General features: G+C 43.0%; 1 protein-coding gene across 1 annotated transcript in view; it reads left to right on the forward strand.

The window, feature by feature from the left end:
• The first annotated feature begins 952 nt into the window (after positions 1-952).
• Positions 953-17,919, forward strand: part of LOC116326457 (probable polypeptide N-acetylgalactosaminyltransferase 8) — a 34,252-nt gene continuing 17,285 nt past the window's right edge. Inside the window, exons 1-8 of the mRNA XM_039615786.1 lie at positions 953-1,225; positions 1,778-2,126; positions 2,293-2,459; positions 2,626-2,812; positions 3,520-3,717; positions 3,831-3,945; positions 4,216-4,401; positions 4,604-4,741. Of these exons, the coding sequence (XP_039471720.1) occupies positions 1,051-1,225; positions 1,778-2,126; positions 2,293-2,459; positions 2,626-2,812; positions 3,520-3,717; positions 3,831-3,945; positions 4,216-4,401; positions 4,604-4,741 (1,515 nt within the window). The 5' untranslated portion in view covers positions 953-1,050. The remainder of the gene's footprint in view (positions 1,226-1,777; positions 2,127-2,292; positions 2,460-2,625; positions 2,813-3,519; positions 3,718-3,830; positions 3,946-4,215; positions 4,402-4,603; positions 4,742-17,919) is intronic.

Raw genomic sequence — 17,919 nt, forward strand, 5'->3', positions numbered from 1 at the left:
AGGTTTTATTTGTTTGGATATAAATGAAAAGAAAGAAAGAAAGAAAGAAAGAAAGAAAGAAAGAAAGAAAGAAAGATTTTGATTTTTTTTTTCAATAAAGAGATGCTGAAAAGCATGTCCATGCAAACATTGTCGGGTCCGCCGTGATATGTTTACAATGAGACTTCTGGTCCCGAACCACAGCGTCTGCAAATCGGGGCTTTTATCTTTACGCAGGACTGTAAGCTGTCATCTGTGAGACGTGAGCGGTGTTTGTTTTTAACATAGTTCATGGTGGAGAACAGCTGCCGACATAATGTGGATCCGAAGATCCATAATTGGCTTACCTGGGGTTGAAAGTCTGGATAAATGTACGGTGTTTTGGCGGGTACACCGGCTTCCGCGAGTGTGACGCTTATTTTGAGCAATGAAAAAATAATAAGATATAATTTTATTTTTATATTTCAAAATTACAACAATCTTCCAATATAGAACTACAAGGTTTTGTTTTTTTTTAAAAAAGAAGAACTAAACACAAATAAAATGCACTTCAGTTACTTCTAATTTATTTTCCCAAACCAGCCTGCAAAATAAGGACTAAAGAGCCGCATGCGGCTCCGGAGCCGCGGGTTGCCGACCCCTGGGTTAGCTATTCAGTGAGGAGGTGAGAGTTGTTTTTAATTAGCTAGGCTGGACCATGTTTATTAACACACTATTCTTGGACAATTACAAAGAATTCCTAAATTTACAGCATATCTTTTATTGTCTGTTACATTCACGGGGCACAGTCACTTTTTTCGGGCGGGTCTGGACGCACAGGGCCTGCCCATGACGCCGACGCTGCTTGCTGCAGGTGCTTTCATTACGTCACATCGGGCGTACCTGCCGCGATGGGGGGGTAACGATGTTGATGCGTCTGCTCAACTAACGATTTAATGGCATTTACTTCAGGAGTTATCACCTATTTGATCTCGTCTAGTCAGTAGATGAGCTCACCGTGTGTGTGAGAGTGTGCTTCGGTGTGTCCTCTCAGGTGGGATTATCTGGCTGGGAGACCGGTGTGTAGTCAGAATGAGAGGAGCGTGGATAAAACGGCTGTTGTTCTTAGTGGGAGCTATGGGGGTCATGCTGTACTTTGGCATCTTTCTGAAGAATGGACACCAACATAGCGTGGAGACTGATAAAGAGATGGACACACCGCGTATGAAGACCTCGTCCGACCTGGAGGAAAGCATCAGCGATCTAAGTGAGTTCAGTCAGATTAATATAAGGTTCTTCTTCTTCTTCTTCTTCTTCTTCTTCTCATTATTATAGTAATAATAATAATTATTATTATTATTAATAATAATAATAATAACAATAAAGGCTACCCGTAGGTTTTATATCCGAAATAAAGTTAAATATGCTAAAAAAAAAATTAAGTGAAATATCAATTAAATTCAGATGCAGTATTACCTGCACATGTATTGAAGATATGACATTAAGGCGATGCCCGCCAATGATTTATGAGTAAAAATTAGAAAAAGAAAAAAAGGACCTTTAGGATGGTTATAAAAAAGAATAAAAAAGTTTATTTTGCAGTTTATTGTTGACAAATGAGATAAACTGTTCTATAAACAGGGACATATACTGTAATTTTTACATTGTATTGTGTGTGTTTTTATTTATGGTTTTGTTTTTATCCTTCTGTATGCATGTAAACAGCAGCAGGAGATGTAGAAAATGAGTGCATGTTTCTACGAAAATCACTATTCTATTTCTCTGATCATGTTTTTGCTCACATTCTTTCCTACTGAAGACAAAGTACTCAGAAGTTTTGAGAAAAAGCAGGATATCATGCAGAAAATATTGGTAGAGGACAAAGAAAACCAAAGAAAATCAGCAGAGGTCCAGCAGCCAGCAGGCCAAAAGCAATCAGAGAAGCAGAACAAAGACAATGCAAATATCCAACCACAAAATGAAGCACCTCAGATGGGAAAATCTGAACAACTGTTCCCTAACTCGGCCTTGTTCAAGGAGTGGGGAGCAAATCTCTCTGAGGATGACCAAAGAGAGGCTCAAAGCCTGTATGAGAAGTATGGGTACAATGTTTTTCTGAGCGACCGCCTCCCTCTGGATCGACCTCTTCCAGATACCAGAGATCCTCGGTACAACTTTCATTTTTTATGATTTTACTCTTTCATTATCTCTCGTGTACGAGTACAAAGAAAAAAAAAACAGACAATTAACTCCATCCAGTTCATTTCTTGCAAAAATATAATATATTTCCGATCAAATACTGTGGTATTTCATATCATTCATTTTAATAAATAGGTGTTTGAAAAAGAGTTACCCCAAGGACCTGCCAAGTCTCAGTGTGGTGCTCATCTACCTGGATGAAGCCCTGTCTGTTCTCCAAAGAGCCCTGCGCAGCATCATCGACCGCACTCCTAAAAACCTGCTGAAGGAGATAATAATGGTGGATGACAATAGTTCTAATGGTAAGTTGGTTATAAGCCGATTCAAATAAATCATCAAAAGCTGAGTGAAGACGTCACAAATGTTTGGGACTAATTATTTCTTTGGATGGTTTGAATCTATACCTGGTATCTCTGTCTTACCCACTCTTCATGCAGAGAAAACCATAACTATATTTTTTCCATTCAGAAAATCTGAAGGGTGACCTTGACATGTATGTGAAGTTGCTTGAGCAGGAGAACCCTAATCTCCGTATTGTGAGAGTGAGGCACAGTGAGCAGAGAGGTCTTGCTTCGGCCAGAGTATCCGGGTGGAGGGCTGCTACTGCTGACGTGGTGGCCATCCTGGATGCACACATTGAAGTCCATGAGATGTGGTAGGAACATGGCAAATACATGTTTTCAGTTGCTGATTTACATCTTATATTTTCTGTTTCCTCTTATTATTATATTACCACATTGTGTTATAGGACATATAAATGCTGTCTTCATGACATTAGTTACAAGTTTACCAAATTTAAACTACCATCAGTGATTTGAGGCCATAGATGTGTCACAGTTTCACGACAGATTTGCTGAGAGTAATACGTTTTTCTTTCTGACATACACACACTTTACATGTCTGGTGATCTAAAAGTGGCAACTGTCCAGTGATTTCAACTACTGTCTGATCTACAAGCCACAGATCAGCTTTACTGGGACAATAAACAACTTGTTGGCACTGTGTTGGTGGTAATAATGAAGATGCTCCTTAGACAATCTTTTATGTCAAAGTCTTAGTTCTAAAACAACAAAGTGACAGACTGTTCCAAGCTTTTGCACGAGTTAAAAGGTGAATAGGTGGGTGTAGCATTTAAATTGTAAAAGACATCAAGTGCATTCAACATTAGATGCAACCGCTGGGTGTGTGCTTCCATTGCACTCAAGAAGGGTGTGACCTCATAATTCCAGCTTATACCGGCTCTCAGAGTCATACTGCATAGCATGATTGAAGAGTATTGACCCAGACATCTCAGCAGTTAATGAAATTTACATATTAGTTGACTAACTTTTCCACCTTTTCTTTTTCCCCTCCTTCATACAGGGCTGAACCTCTGCTGACACAGATTAAAGCTGACAGAACTGTGGTGGTTTCCCCGGTGTTTGATAGAGTCAACTTCAATGATCTCAAGGTTACTACATATCATCCAAATGCACACGCCTTCGACTGGGCTCTGTGGTGCATGTATGAGAGTTTTACACCTGAGTATTACAAACTTAATGACGGTTCACTGCCTGGCAAGTAAGTTCAAGTGAAATCAGTGTTTAACCAACATAACAGCCATATTAACTCTATCATTATGATCTAATATCAATGTGCAATAGTTAACAAAGAGTTCTCTTCTTTGACTTTAGGAGTCCATCTGTCATGGGGATCATGGTTGCTGATAGAAAGTTTCTGGGGGAAATTGGAGTCCTTGATGAAGGAATGAAAGTGTATGGTGGAGAAAATGTTGAGCTGGGAATTCGTGTGAGTAAAGACCACATAGAGTTACAAATTTCTCTTTCATAGTAAAGCAAACATGAATGTTGTGTTTGCCATCGGATTATATAGAATATTTGTGCAGATGGTCCTCCTGGATTTTGTTATAATCACCACAGGTGTCCTAATCCACAGGTCATTTAAAATGACTGTAAACAACTATAACATAGAAACTAAAGGTGCAGGTAGCAAGTAAATGAATTGCATAATGTAATGCAAACGAATAATCACTGATCATTAAGGTGTACTTCCATTTAGGTATGGACATGTGGAGGCAGCATTGAAGTTGTTCCATGTTCCAAGATCGCCCACATCGAGAGGGCCCACAAGCCCTACATGCCTGACCTGAGTTCTGCCATGAAGAGAAATGCCCTCAGAGTTGCAGAGATCTGGATGGATGAATACAAGCACAACGTTAACTTGGCTTGGAACATCCCATTTGAGGTGTTTTGATGCACTGACACAAACAACAAATTATTTTTTCTCTAAAGGATATTTCATTCTCCTGTTCACAGAGTCATGAGGAGATATTAGGCTTTGGGTGATCTTTGTGTTTTTACATCGATATTTAAGGAAAATCTTTCTTCAGATTCTTCCTCAGTCACAATCTCTGAATCGATTCACATCTTCTTCTTTGTTCCTGCAGAATCATGGAATTGACATAGGCGACATTTCAGAGAGGAAGAAACTCAGAGAAAGGCTGAACTGTAAACCTTTCAAATGGTACCTGGATAATGTGTATCCAAAGCTGGACCCCTGGGACGACCTACTCGCATATGGAGGAGTAAGTTTACTTTTCTCTGTTGCTTAGTATGTGTGGAACAGTCGAGTCCTGTGGGATGTGTGGAAATCTGTTTCCATGATTTGCCTGTATCCATTTGTAATATTCATAATGTTTTCCTGATGACAGATGAAAAACCTTGATGCTGACATGTGCATAGACCAAGGTCCAGTACCAGGTCACACACCGATTGCCTACAATTGCTACTACTATGGACCTCAGGTAAGTGAAGCACCTTATAATCATGTTGATAATCATCATTATAAGGTAGTGCAGTTGTAAAGTTAAAATCAAAACAAAAAACACCAAAAACTGATTTGATCTGTTAACACCCACTGCATTATATTTGATACATATTTGGGAGTTTTTGAGACTTGTTTCACCATGAATCCCCCCCATCCTGCCACCCTCCAATAACTTAAACAAATTGCACAATACATTTTTAAGCACTAAAATTATAAAAAAAAAAAAGAGAGAGACAAATTTGTATGTAATAAATGTGATTAAAAAAATTGAAACTTATATATGTAACAAATTTTTTTTACTATTTCAGAAGGTTCAATAAACACTCTGTTTTGATAAAAAAATGAATTTTTTGGCAATTATTTCATGGTTCAAGCATTAAAGGGTTACATTTCAGTAATTCTGTCTCTAAGCTTGTCTCTGTGTTAAGCTCAGGATTGTTTCAAGTGCAGCTGGTATTTTAGATCACACCCAGGATGTCTCTTTTGAAACACAAACATTCGTGCGTGCAGTTTCATCTACAATAAATGTCATTGTGTTCTGGGACACAGTCCATAGAGAATGAAGAAGTTAATTATTGTACCCTGCGATCTGTAACCCTGTTGTCATTTGTTAGCCTTTTTAACATGCTAATCTCATTTTGACCTCTGTGTCTCTCTGTCCTTTCGCTTTCTTTCTAAGTTCACATATTATCGTGGAACGGGTGAGCTCTACATTGGTGGCATCAAGTCACATAAGTACAATGACAACCGATGTTTAGCTGACACAGGCACCAAAGAAACTGAGCCTGGCCTGTACAACTGTAAAGAGGCTATGCAGAAAGGAATGGGGATATACTGGGACTTCACTCAGGTACTACAAAGTTTTTATTAATCCAATTTTTGTGGAACAAAAGTTTTTGTTTGCTGCATCTCAGAACAGGTTGAATGAGCACTGTTTGTCTTATAACTAAACAAACTGGATTTTTAAACACTTTGCTTTCTTTTCCAGGGAAAAGAACTGAAGAACAGACAAACAAAGAGATGCCTGGAAATTATAAACAAGAAACTTCTAATACAGGAATGTACAGGTCAAAGATGGACAATTCAACACATAATCAAACCCTTTTAAAGTGTGTTTGAGCTCTGCTCATAGGGCCGTGGATAAGTTACACCTGGGTGCTCTATTGAGGACATTTACACATGTACTTTTTGTCCCAATATTTTTAATGTGAGTGTGTGTTTATTAAAGTTTTTTAAGGGCAAGATATTTGAATAAATACTCAACATTTGAAACAAAGTTACACAATTGTGAAATCCTGGTAGGGTGTTGCCAGGTATCTATGCCTGTACAAGAGTTGACATGAATTGCACTGCATTTGTCTACAACACACTGTACAGCAAATCCATCTTCATATATTCTGTCCCAGTAAAACTCATGCTTGGAAATTGCGGTTTTAAAATGTTGCTTTACTTATTAAGTTTCAGCTACATTTGGGACCATAAAATAATATTTTTTAATTATTTGATTTAATTACACATTTGCTCTGTCTGTTACAAGTTTGAAGGAGTTTGGTTTCCAGTATTTAAACAGGTATTACCATTGCAACATTTATCATTTACAGTCGCTCTTTTGTTCTAGTGGGTTGCTAAAAGATTTTCAAATGTATTTTTTATGTCTGTTATGTTATGAATAACAAATAAATTAACGACCAATAAAGGAATATCACTCCATCCATCCATCCATCCATTCGCTTCCGCTTCTCCTTTTCAGGGTCGCGGGGGGCGCTGGAGCCTATCCCAGCTGTCATAGGGCGAGAGGCGGGGTACACCCTAGACAGGTCGCCAGTCTGTCGCAGGGCTAACACACAGGGACAGACAACCATTCGCACTCACTCGCACATTTACACCTAGTGGTAATTTGGATTATCCAATTAACCTATCCCCACAAGCTGCATGTCTTTGGACGGTGGGAGGAAGCCGGAGTACCCGGAGAGAACCCACGCAAACACGGGGAGAACATGCAAACTCCACACAGAAAGACCCCGGCCTGATGGTGGAATTGAACTCAGGACTTTCTTGCTGTGCGGCAACAGTGCTAACCACCGTGCCACCATGCTGCCGGAATTATTCCACCGTGGCAGCACGGTGGAATATCACTCATTTTGAATAATATTTTCTTTGAAACATGACTGTGTGTTGGGGTTAGTATGTTGTAATACAGTAAGTAATTCAGTTTACTGAATTGCTTATGGTGGGATTAGTGCCTGGCTTGCACTCTGGTTTGTACTCTTGCTCTCTCTGGGCTTTTTTTCCTATAAAGTAAAAATAGACCCATGTTTGGGCCTCTATTTCAGTTGGGTTGACAAAATTCTCATCAGTATAGGGATTAGTAAGCCGAGAATTGACACTAATGTGTTTAGAATTTTTCTTCAAATACTGGAATAGTTGAAAATAAAATGAACTTATGGAAGTGGCTAATGTTTGGCTCACCATAGGTTCACCCCAGCATAGACTGTGCTGCAGTTGCAGAAAGAAATCCTTCTTTTATTTAAATTAAAGGGTTGTACTAGAAGCAAGATTGATTGGTCAAGGTGAGCTTAACTTGATCCATGCTCAACCATCTAGGTAAGGAAATCCCAGAATGTTTCTTTTTAAACCACGAAAGAAGTTAATTTAGAACAATATGCTTTCTCCTTAATTTACACAGTGCTGAATAAAACTGCCTGTTTCTTTTTCCTTATGTTGGGTGAACTCAGATAGCTTAACATGCACTGTGGATGGGGTAATAACATTCTCAGATGTGTTTTAGATGTGACTTCATTCCAATTAACCTGTGACAGACAGATGCCTGAACACACCTTTCTTTTACTTTCATTTGGAGGATCTGTGGGCAGAAGCATTCTTGAATTTGGGAATGGCTGTCCTGCAGGATGTCTACAGATTACCTTTATTTAAGCTGTGCTTTTTACAGTGATGAGAGACCATGTAGGCTGCAGGGCCACCTCCAGAATTTTTTCATAGGGGTTGCCATATGGGGACCACAAAAAATATTAGGATGGCATAGAGAGGAGGGGGTGACGATGGGAAATCATCAGGGACATACAAAGTGAGGAGTTTCCAAAAGCTATTTCTATCTCTCCCATGTCTATACCTATAAACCATGATGATAGTTTGAAAAAATGTTGTGAAGGTCAACAAAGTGGTATACTTGCAAACTCCATGATTCTTAATGCCTTAGATGCGTCCCTTTCTAATCTTCCCCGGTCATGAGAAGGATGATGTGGAAAGCCTAATTTGAGCATACCCTACTATGTTGAGAGATATACCCTCTAGGACCTCAGTACTGAAGCATGATATTGTCGTGGGGGATGCGTCCCCAGTTAAACAACATGCAACATAGATAAAGACTTTCGGACTGCTTCGAACAGATTCTGGCAAACCGTCAGGTGACTCAGGAAGGGAAAGTGGTGTTCTACCTGCACTGTATATACTGCGAGTGGAGCACTGCTGACTTCGACTGAGAAACATTGTCTCGCAGTGGAAGGAATACTTTCAGGACCTCCTTAATCCCACTGGCACGTCTTCCGTGGAGGAAACAGTGTGGGTCGAGGGGAATAACTCATCTATCTCCAGGGTTGAGATCATTGAGGCAGTTAAACAACTCCTTGGTGGCAGGGCCCCTGGGGTGGATGAGGTCCGCCCTGAGTTCCTAAAGGCCTTGGACGTTGTAGGGCTGTCTTGGTTGACACACCTCTAAAATACTGCATGGAGATCAGCAGCGGTACCTCTGGATTTGCAGACTGGTGTAGTAGTTCCCAACCTTATGAAGGGGGACTGGAGGGTATGTTCCAACTATCAGGGGATCACACGCCTCAGCCTCCCTGGGAAAGTCTATGCCAGGGTGCTGAAAAGGAGAGTCCATACTTTAATCGAACTTCGGATACAGGAGGAACAATGAGGTTTTTGTACTGGTCATGGAGCACTGGACCAGCTCTTTACCCTCCCGAGGATACTTAAGGGTGCGTGGGAGTTTGACCATCCAGTCTACATTTGGGATGTCTGGCACTTTGCTATGGGCCATTCGATCCTTATACAACTGCTGCAAGAGCTTGGTCCGCATAGCTTCTGCTGTGAAACATTTACATTATTGCTGTCAATAGATTTAAAAAAATTAACTAAGTAATTGCACAATTTTCTGTAATTAATTGTGATTAATCAATACCATGGCTGCAATTCTATTTTTTCAACTTTATATTTAAGCTTGTAAAAGACATTGATGCAATATAATGAAGTAAATGCAGAATAAACACAAAGAACGTATGCTTAAATTCAAAGAGAATTTGAACAGTTTTCTTCAATCTTTTAGCACAGGTTGTATTTGACAGGATTACTGTGGATTAATTTTGATTAATCACGATGAAATATCATTAATTTTTAATCTATATTAATCGCATTTCATTTTGCATGAGCAAACAGACACGAGAAAAAAGTGAAAATATACGGTCTTAACATGTTTATTGAACATCTGAACATTCATGTTAACAAAAAACTCTGTAAACATGTATCCACTCTCTCTGTCACTCTTGGGGAGGCACTTCAAGTCCTTGAAACGAGGAACCAAAGCTCTCTAAAGCGCGTGTTCTCAATGATATTAATAGGTCTGCAGTTTGTTGCAATCCATTTGGCAGTTGTGTCAGTCAATATGTCCGAGGTAGACTTACTGAGTCCCCGATGCTCCGTGAGTGGTTTGTCGCAAGCTGAGTGACGCGTTAGCCAAAGTGCTAGCAGCATCCCCGACTAACGTATGCTTCACGTCAATGTTATATTTTAAGCTGAAAGTGCTTCGGTGAAAAGAAAATTCCTTCTTGCACAATGTGTATAATACTTTATGTCGGTCGACTGTTCCGTCTTGTTATTTTTTTAATACTCAAATTTCCCATCAAGAGGGCTAGTGTGCATTTATCATCTTCCAGATTGAGTTGATTGGTTCAGCTGCCAGTCACTATCAGATCTACTGCCCATTTGCACATGTGGGAACGTAACTCTACTAGGACAAACTGCCCGAAATGCGTTGACAGAAACATTTCAGGGATTTTGAGTCATTCTGCACTCCAGATGCGTTAATTGCGTTAATTTTTTAAAATCATGTTAATCATGATGACGGGTTAATCTGCGTTAACGTGTTAATTTTGACAGCACTAACTTACATGAATATTATAGCGGGCCAGGGCTGTTCGGGGTTTTGTTATTGACAGTTATGTTCTGTTGTCATGTTGCCATGGTTACAGGTGACGCTCTCTCTGCGAGTATGTGTTTCCGGGTGGGAGAGCGCCATGTTGTGTTGTTGTGGTCATTACGCTAGAGCTGCGCCGAGCGGTGGTGTCAGGGTCGCCTGTTGAAGGCTAATAAACGGCTGTGCTCCCTGGCTAGCTCGCGGGAAGCAAGACCAAAAAATACCTCTGTCTCCTCCTTGTCTGAGCTCGCCACATTGGTGTCAGAAGTGGGATAGCTCACCCTCGCCGTAATGGAGAGAGACACTCAGAGGCTGGAGCAAGCCGTCGAGGAGAGCATTCGCTGCTTGGGAAGTGGGTGATTGAAGAGAGAGCAAGCGAGCGGCCATGTAAGTCCCCTGACGGGTCCCGACGGCGCGAGCGCACCGCGGCAGCGGCCTGTCGCGACCGACGCTGGGACAATGCTTCATGGGCTGCCTCTGTCGACCGACACGCCGGGCCCCCAACAGCGAGCAGTGATGCCTGCAACCCCAGCTAAGGTACTGAAATACAGCGGGCTAACCCGCTAGAGCCCTACCTCTCACAAGCACGGCTAGCAGCGAGGCATAATGGCTAGAGCGGACGAAAAGGCTGCTACACACCTAGCGCTAGCATTGGAAGGAGATACACTGCAGGTACTCCTTGACCTAGCCCCGTCAGAGCAGCATGAGCTCCAGGCCCTCACCATAGCTCTCGAGAGGCGATTTGGGCAGCGGCACTCCACTGATCAGAGCAGAGAGCAGCTGACCAACCGGAGCCGTAGGCCGGGGGAGAGCCTGGGCACCTTTGCAGCGGATGTGTTGCTGTATGCTCGTCGTGGCTACCCAGAGTTCCCAGCAGCAGCCCGTGAGGAGCTTAGCCTGCATGCTTTCCTGCGAGGACTTTTCCCAGAGCGACTACGCCAACACGTCCGCCTGGCCATGCCTCAAACTCTCCGTGAGGTGCTCCTTGAGGCTGAAAGGGCCGAGCTTGTGCTCACCTCGCGACCTGACCAGCAGTTGCGCCCCACAAACTGCGACAGTGAGGGGGAGGTCGCGGGGATATGCCAGCCGCAGCCCTCGGTGCCCTGGAGGCGTCCCCGTCGACCGACCGACCGCTGCTACTGGTGCGATGAGCCTGGCCACGTGGCGCGTGACTGCCTGGCACCCGCCCCGAAGGCCAGAACTATGTGGACTCAGGGGGATGAGAGGGGGAGCAGTACAACCAGGGGACCACCGCTCCAGCTTCCTGCCCCCCTCCAAGAACGATGCACGGTGGCGGGCCTAGTCGGGCACCTCAAGGGACTCTACCTGAGCTGCTGTGTTGAGGACCAGCCCTGCCAGGCCCTGGTGGACACGGGGTCCACCATTTCCCTAATATGACCTGGTGTGTTTCCTGGAACATCCGGGCCGCTTGTGATGGGTTGGTCGCCCACCAACACCCAGCTGATGACAGTGACGGGGGGAGAGAACTGACATGTGGGGGAAGAAACCGTTGCGGATCCGAGTGAAGGATCTGGAGCTGGCGCACGACTTCTGGCTTGCTGACATCCAAGACCAGTGCATCATCGTCCTTGATCTGCTGACCCGCTGGGGGGCCTGCGTTGACACCGCGAAGCTGGCTATCACTCTTGGTACAGAGACTCTGGCCCTCCAGTGCGGTCAAAAGCAGGGAACCAGAGACTGCAGGCAGACGCGGCTGGTTTAGCACACCATCGACACCGGCTCTGCTCAACCCATCTGTCTGCGCCCACGCCAGCTGCCCCTCGCGAAACGGCAGGGAGAGCGGGCCCAGGAGGCACGGGGCGTGGCTACTGCTCGGGCCGCAGCCGGTGGAGGGGGGGATGGGCTCGTTGACCATGCAGCAGCTGCAGCAGGAGCAGGAGGCTGATGCGACGTTGGTTCAGGTGGGGGCCTGGCTGGAGGCAGCACGACGCCCAGGCTGGACAGGGGTGTCAGGACAGGGGCCCGAAGTGAAGGCCTACTACTCCCAGTACAACAATCTGGAGACCCACGACGGCCTCCTGTACCGGAGATGGCGGGCCCCCGAACAGGGCAAGGATCTCCCGCAGCTGTTGGTGCCTCGGTCGCTGCGGTCACAGGTGCTCGAGCTCGTCCACGGCTCGGTGGGGCCAGCCAATATGGGAATGCTAAAACTCTCCGCCGTCTTAGGGGACAGTTCTACTGGCCTGGTTGTCGACGGGATGTGGAACTTCATGTGCACTGCTGTGACACCTGTACGGCACGGAAGGGCCCCACTCAACGCCCCACTGCCCCCCTGCAGCAGCATCGGGTGGGGGCCCCGATGGAGAGAGTGGGAGGAGACGTCCTAGGGCCTTTCCCGTCCCGAGGCAGGAACCGGCGTGTTCGTGGCCAGGGACTGCTACAGGAGGCTGAGGAGTGGCCACGAGTGGTTCATGACTACACCCGCCAGGCCCAGGTCAGCGCCGGAGTACGACAGAAAAGAGCCTGCGACACCAGGTGCCGAGGGGGAGCTTTCGTGCCTGGCAGTGTTGCACCAGGACAGGCTCTCACCGTACCGCCCGCCCGCTCCACCAGCCGCCGGGGCAGGGGATGCTGGTGGCACCCCAGGTTCTCATCCGAGTGACTCTTCCCCTGCTGGTCGAGATCGGCCTGCGCGCCGAAGGAAGACACATGGACATTTGCAGGACTTTGTGTGGGGTAATGGGGTTGTCGGAGACGACTGACCCCTTAGGTGGGGGCTATGTAGCGGGCCAGGGCTGTTCGGGGTTTTGTTATTGAGAGTTATGTTCTGTTGTCATGTTGCCATGGTTACAGGTGACGCTCTCTCTGCGAGTGTGTGTTTCCGGGTGGGAGAGCGCCATGTTGTGTTGTTGTGGTCGTTACGCTAGAGCTGCGCCGAGCGGTGGTGTCAGCGTTGTGTGCTCGCCTGTTGAAGGTTAATAAACGGCTGTGCTCCTGGCTAGCTCGCGGGAAGCAAGACCAAACAATACCTCTGTCTCCTCCTTGTCTGAGCTCGCCACAATATTATATGCATGTAATGCCTTTTGTATCATCAGATTCATACATGAGTTTCAGAGACCTCTGTCTCATCAACATGATCAATACTTGCCATAATTTCAAAATGTTATAGACAAAACTCTATTTTTGTCTAAAATTAACATTGTTGTTAACAAAAAGTTGCCAAAAATGCCCAATGTATCAAATTCGATACAAAAAATATATAATAAATTAAATATATATATATTAGACAACATGATATAGCAAAGAAAAAAATGTGGATTTTGTTGCAAAGCCTAAAGAGCTTGAAAATAAAAGCATCTGGACTTCTTTAACTTGCTTGAAGACGTTTCACCTCTCATCCAAGAAGTTTTTTCAGTTCTAAGAGCAATTGGTGGAGAGTCCCAGATTTAAGTCCTAGGGGAGTCTCCCCCAAGGGGGTCATGGACCCCCTGTTGATCCTCTACCTAAGTAACAATCAGCCACGGTTTCAGGTGAACCTGCTGTGAAACCTAGCTCCACCCTATCATGTGATTTCCTGAGGTCAAATGGCCCAGGATGTGAGTGGGCGTTAAGGTGTCTGGGAAAGCACCTCTACATTGGAGAGACCAAACAGCCACTTAATAAACGCATGGCCCAACATAGAAGAGCCACTTCGACGGGACAAGACTGTCCATCTGCATCTAAAGATCAAAGGTCACACTTTTGAGGACGACAATATTCACATTTTGGACAGAAAAGACAGATGGTTTGAAAGAGGAGTGAAAGAAGCCATTTATGTCCACTGTGAACTTGTTAAATGAGCTGTGACATCAGTGCACACCAGGAACACCTGTGCCTCGAATGGGCGGGCAGAGATGCCGAAGACTCTGCCCATGTAGATGTAACCCAGAGGCTTTATGCTATGCAAAGAATGTACAAACTAGTTGATCCCGTCAGGTCAGTAGCTGAATTTACCCTGTGTGTCCTCTGAGGTGTTATAATCTTTTTAGGCATTCTATCAGCTATCACTGTGAGGGTTTCATGGGTAAACCGGCTGTTGTTCTTACTTGAAATCATTCTCAGCTGAATTTACATGAACAGCACACTGAAAAAAGGAGGTTGTTAGATTTACTTGATTCAATAATGGACATTGGTTGCACACAGATGTTTTGCTTCGGCAGCAACTTAAAAAATGTAGTTAAATCAACACAAGTCATCCATATTCAATCAACCTGTGCACTATGTGTTGCAACAGTGTGAATGAAACATGTTTGGATGAAGTAATTTCAGCCCTTGGAATATTTGATCCTTCATAATTTTTACACCTCAATCCAACACCATTCAGTAACTTTAAACCTAACACTACTTGGTCGCTTAACTACTACATGTTATCTTCGTACACTCACAAATACATTGGATGAACGTAATTTTATCTTGCCACTTATAGTCCATCTAAACAAATCATGTTATATTAATCCATCTTGATTGTGTTGTTTCAACACGATATATGTTTGTAAGCGTAACATAATATTAACATGAACATCCAATTAATATGAATTTTAATTCAACCAACATGTTTGTACCAAGTTAGTCCAATTAAATTAATCTAAATTCATGTTATATTGTTTAAACACTTTGGCACATCAAAAGTCAGTCTTGTTACATTAACTAGCAAAATATTTGTTTGTTACACCAATGGTAATCTTGTTGAATAAACAAATGTAACTAATGTCTGTAGTACATGTTGTCTTCATATTACATAATGTTCCCCCCAAAATAGATTTACAACAACTTCCAATCCATCAATCCTCATTTGGGCTGCTGAGGGGGGGGGGGCATAACCCAGAAGTGATAGGGGCAGGGTACATCCTAGATAGCTCACCAGTCTATCACATAGAGACAAGCAACTACTTGCACTGCATGACTTTTAACTGTAGAGGAACCCAGAGAAAACCCATTGCACACTTTGCCAGATTGTGGATTTGAACCCAGGACCTTCTTGCTCTGAGACAACAGCGCTGACCACCATGCCACTGATCTGTCAATCAAAGCAATGCTTGATGCAGAATTGTCTTTAGGTTTTTGTCCTTGACAGGTTAAAGCACAGTAAATAGCAACAGCATACACATGGTGTGTTTATGGTCGTCTGCCTCTTATAAATCCAGTGATTTTGTGGTGTGGAATCTCGTGTGATCCTGTGAATGTCATGAGTGCAGGCAACTAACCACTCTTCCTAGATTGTATCATGTCATCTGAACGAGAACAAAGTTGTTGAATTTCATGCAGATCCAACATGATTTAATTGTGTTCACCCTAGAAACATGACATTATTTTGTTCAAATGACAATCTAGACTTTTGTAAATGTAACAACCACCCAAATTCCCTTTTGTTGGGTGTATAACCAGCTGATATTATGTTCTAGTATCAAATACATATTTCTTTAACGGAAGCTGTTTAACAAATTGTATTGCTCCCTTCCACGATGGTTGCCAGTATCCACTAGTAACCTTTCAAAGCAAAATGTCTAATTTCACTGCAGTGACAGAAGGTAAATTTGTAAACTGACATTACATCTTCACTGAAATATAAATCAGCAGTTAAGGATTGTCAGTTTTTCAGTGTTTTGTCAACTCAATGACAGCATAGGAATGAGACCTTATAGCTTTTTTTCCACACAGGTTACCATCTTGAAAGAGAACAATACAAAACATTCTGCTTAAGATGTCAAGATCAAATTAACAATTATAAATGTAAATAAATTTAACATAATGTTAGTAACCATCAACTCTAAAATAAATTACTGGATTGGCAAACACCTTCCTATTAACATTATCATTAACATTATGCATTTTAGCACAATTACTAACAAAAGAAAATAAAAATGCCACTTGCATGTCACAACCTTTATTGAAGAGCCACAGAAATAACAGTGATACAGTGAATGTCAAAAAGTCCAGCACTGATCATACTGCGACATCTTGGTTCAACACATGAAACCATCAAAGCAATCTTACACCAACTGAATTAAACCTAAAATGCTGTTTCACACAGCCATGATGGGACTACGTAGGCTGGAGAACGACATTTCTTCACTTTCGAAAACAAATAAACCAAAATGTAAAAATGCTACCAATTAGAAAACTTGTACAGAGAGCAAAAAGTAAAAGAAAAAAACAAAACAGGCCCTGTTCACATGGCAGTTACAAAGTACACAACAATGATTTGTCTTGGAAATTGAACGTCCAAAATGCAGGAGAACCAGTGAGAGAGCTAAACACCTTGAGTGCACAGCAACAGTGAATATTGCTTACATGAGCAGTTTTGTCTTAAAGTTTTGCGCTTTTCTTGAGAGTTCAGTTGCATCCAATCCCATTACCACCTTCTGAATCACCTCAAAGGTGTAGCAGAGCTGTGATGGGTAACTCATGTTGACAGAGTAAAGCAGTCCGAAAAGCATGGCTACTGCAATGGCCACATTATTCAGATCCTTAAGAACCACCACACCCTCGATGATGATGCCAACATCAAAAGAGTAATTGCCTGGTGTGTCTCTGGAGACATAGATGCCCACTGTTGTTTTAATAATAACAATAATAATAATAATAATAATAATAATACATTTTATTTATAGGCGCCTTTCAGACCCTCAAGGTCACCTTACAGTAGCACATAAACAATACCATGAAAAACATTTAAAAAAAGATGTATATATAGCAAACATGGTAGATAAAATTTAGACATAAACAATCATAAAAGCAAATATAAAAACTGAGCAAGGTAAAAATGGCCTAAGACAGATCAGGTGTATGCAATTCTGAACAGATGGGTTTTGAGTAGTGATTTAAAAGAGGTGAGACAGTGTGTGGTCCGTAGAGCAAGTGGAAGTGCATCCAAAGTCTCGGGGCAGAACAACTAAAGGCTCCGAGTCCCACGGTAGTCAGGCGAGCAGGTGGAACTGACAGAAGGGAAGCTGAAGAAGAGCGGAGTGTACGAAGGGGTGAGTATGTATGGAGAAGATCGGATAGATATGGAGGAACGAGGTTATGAAGTGCTTTGAAAGTGAGAAGCAGGATCTTGAAATTGACACGGAGGTGAATTGGGAGCCAACGGAGCTGTTTAAGAACAGGTGTTATATGTTCAGTGGATCTAGTTCTGGAAATAATACGAGCAGCTGTATTTTGAACCAACTGCAGTTTATGGAGGGATTTATGAGGTAGACCATAGAGAAGAGAGTTACAGTAATCCAGACGAGATGTGACAAGAGCATTGACAAGTATGGCGGTACTGTGTGGTGTGAGTGAGGGACGAAGATGGTTAATATTACGGAGATGAAAGTAGGAAGACCGAGTGATATTATTTATATGTGCTGTGAAGGACAGAGTGCTATCGAGAATGACACCAAGACTCTTAACCTGAGGGGAGGATGTGACAACAGAGTTATCAATGGATAATGAAGGACTGGTTGGAACTGTAGTCAGTTTTGATCTGGTGCCTATTAAAATGAATTCTGTTTTATTGCCATTAAGTTTAAGAAAGTTGTGCGTAAACCAGACCTTGATTTCACTTAAACAGTCAGAAATGGAAGTAGGTGGGAGAGTAGCTGTGGGTTTGGAGGATAGGTAGAGCTGGGTGTCATCTGCGTAGCAGTGAAACTGAACGTTATGCTTCCTAAAAATATTACCTAGGGGTAGGAGATAGATGATAAAAAGTAAAGGACCCAGGACAGAGCCTTGGGGTACACGGG

The sequence above is a fragment of the Oreochromis aureus genome, linkage group 7 (assembly GCF_013358895.1).
Source record: "Oreochromis aureus strain Israel breed Guangdong linkage group 7, ZZ_aureus, whole genome shotgun sequence".
Classification (NCBI taxonomy): domain Eukaryota; kingdom Metazoa; phylum Chordata; class Actinopteri; order Cichliformes; family Cichlidae; genus Oreochromis; species Oreochromis aureus.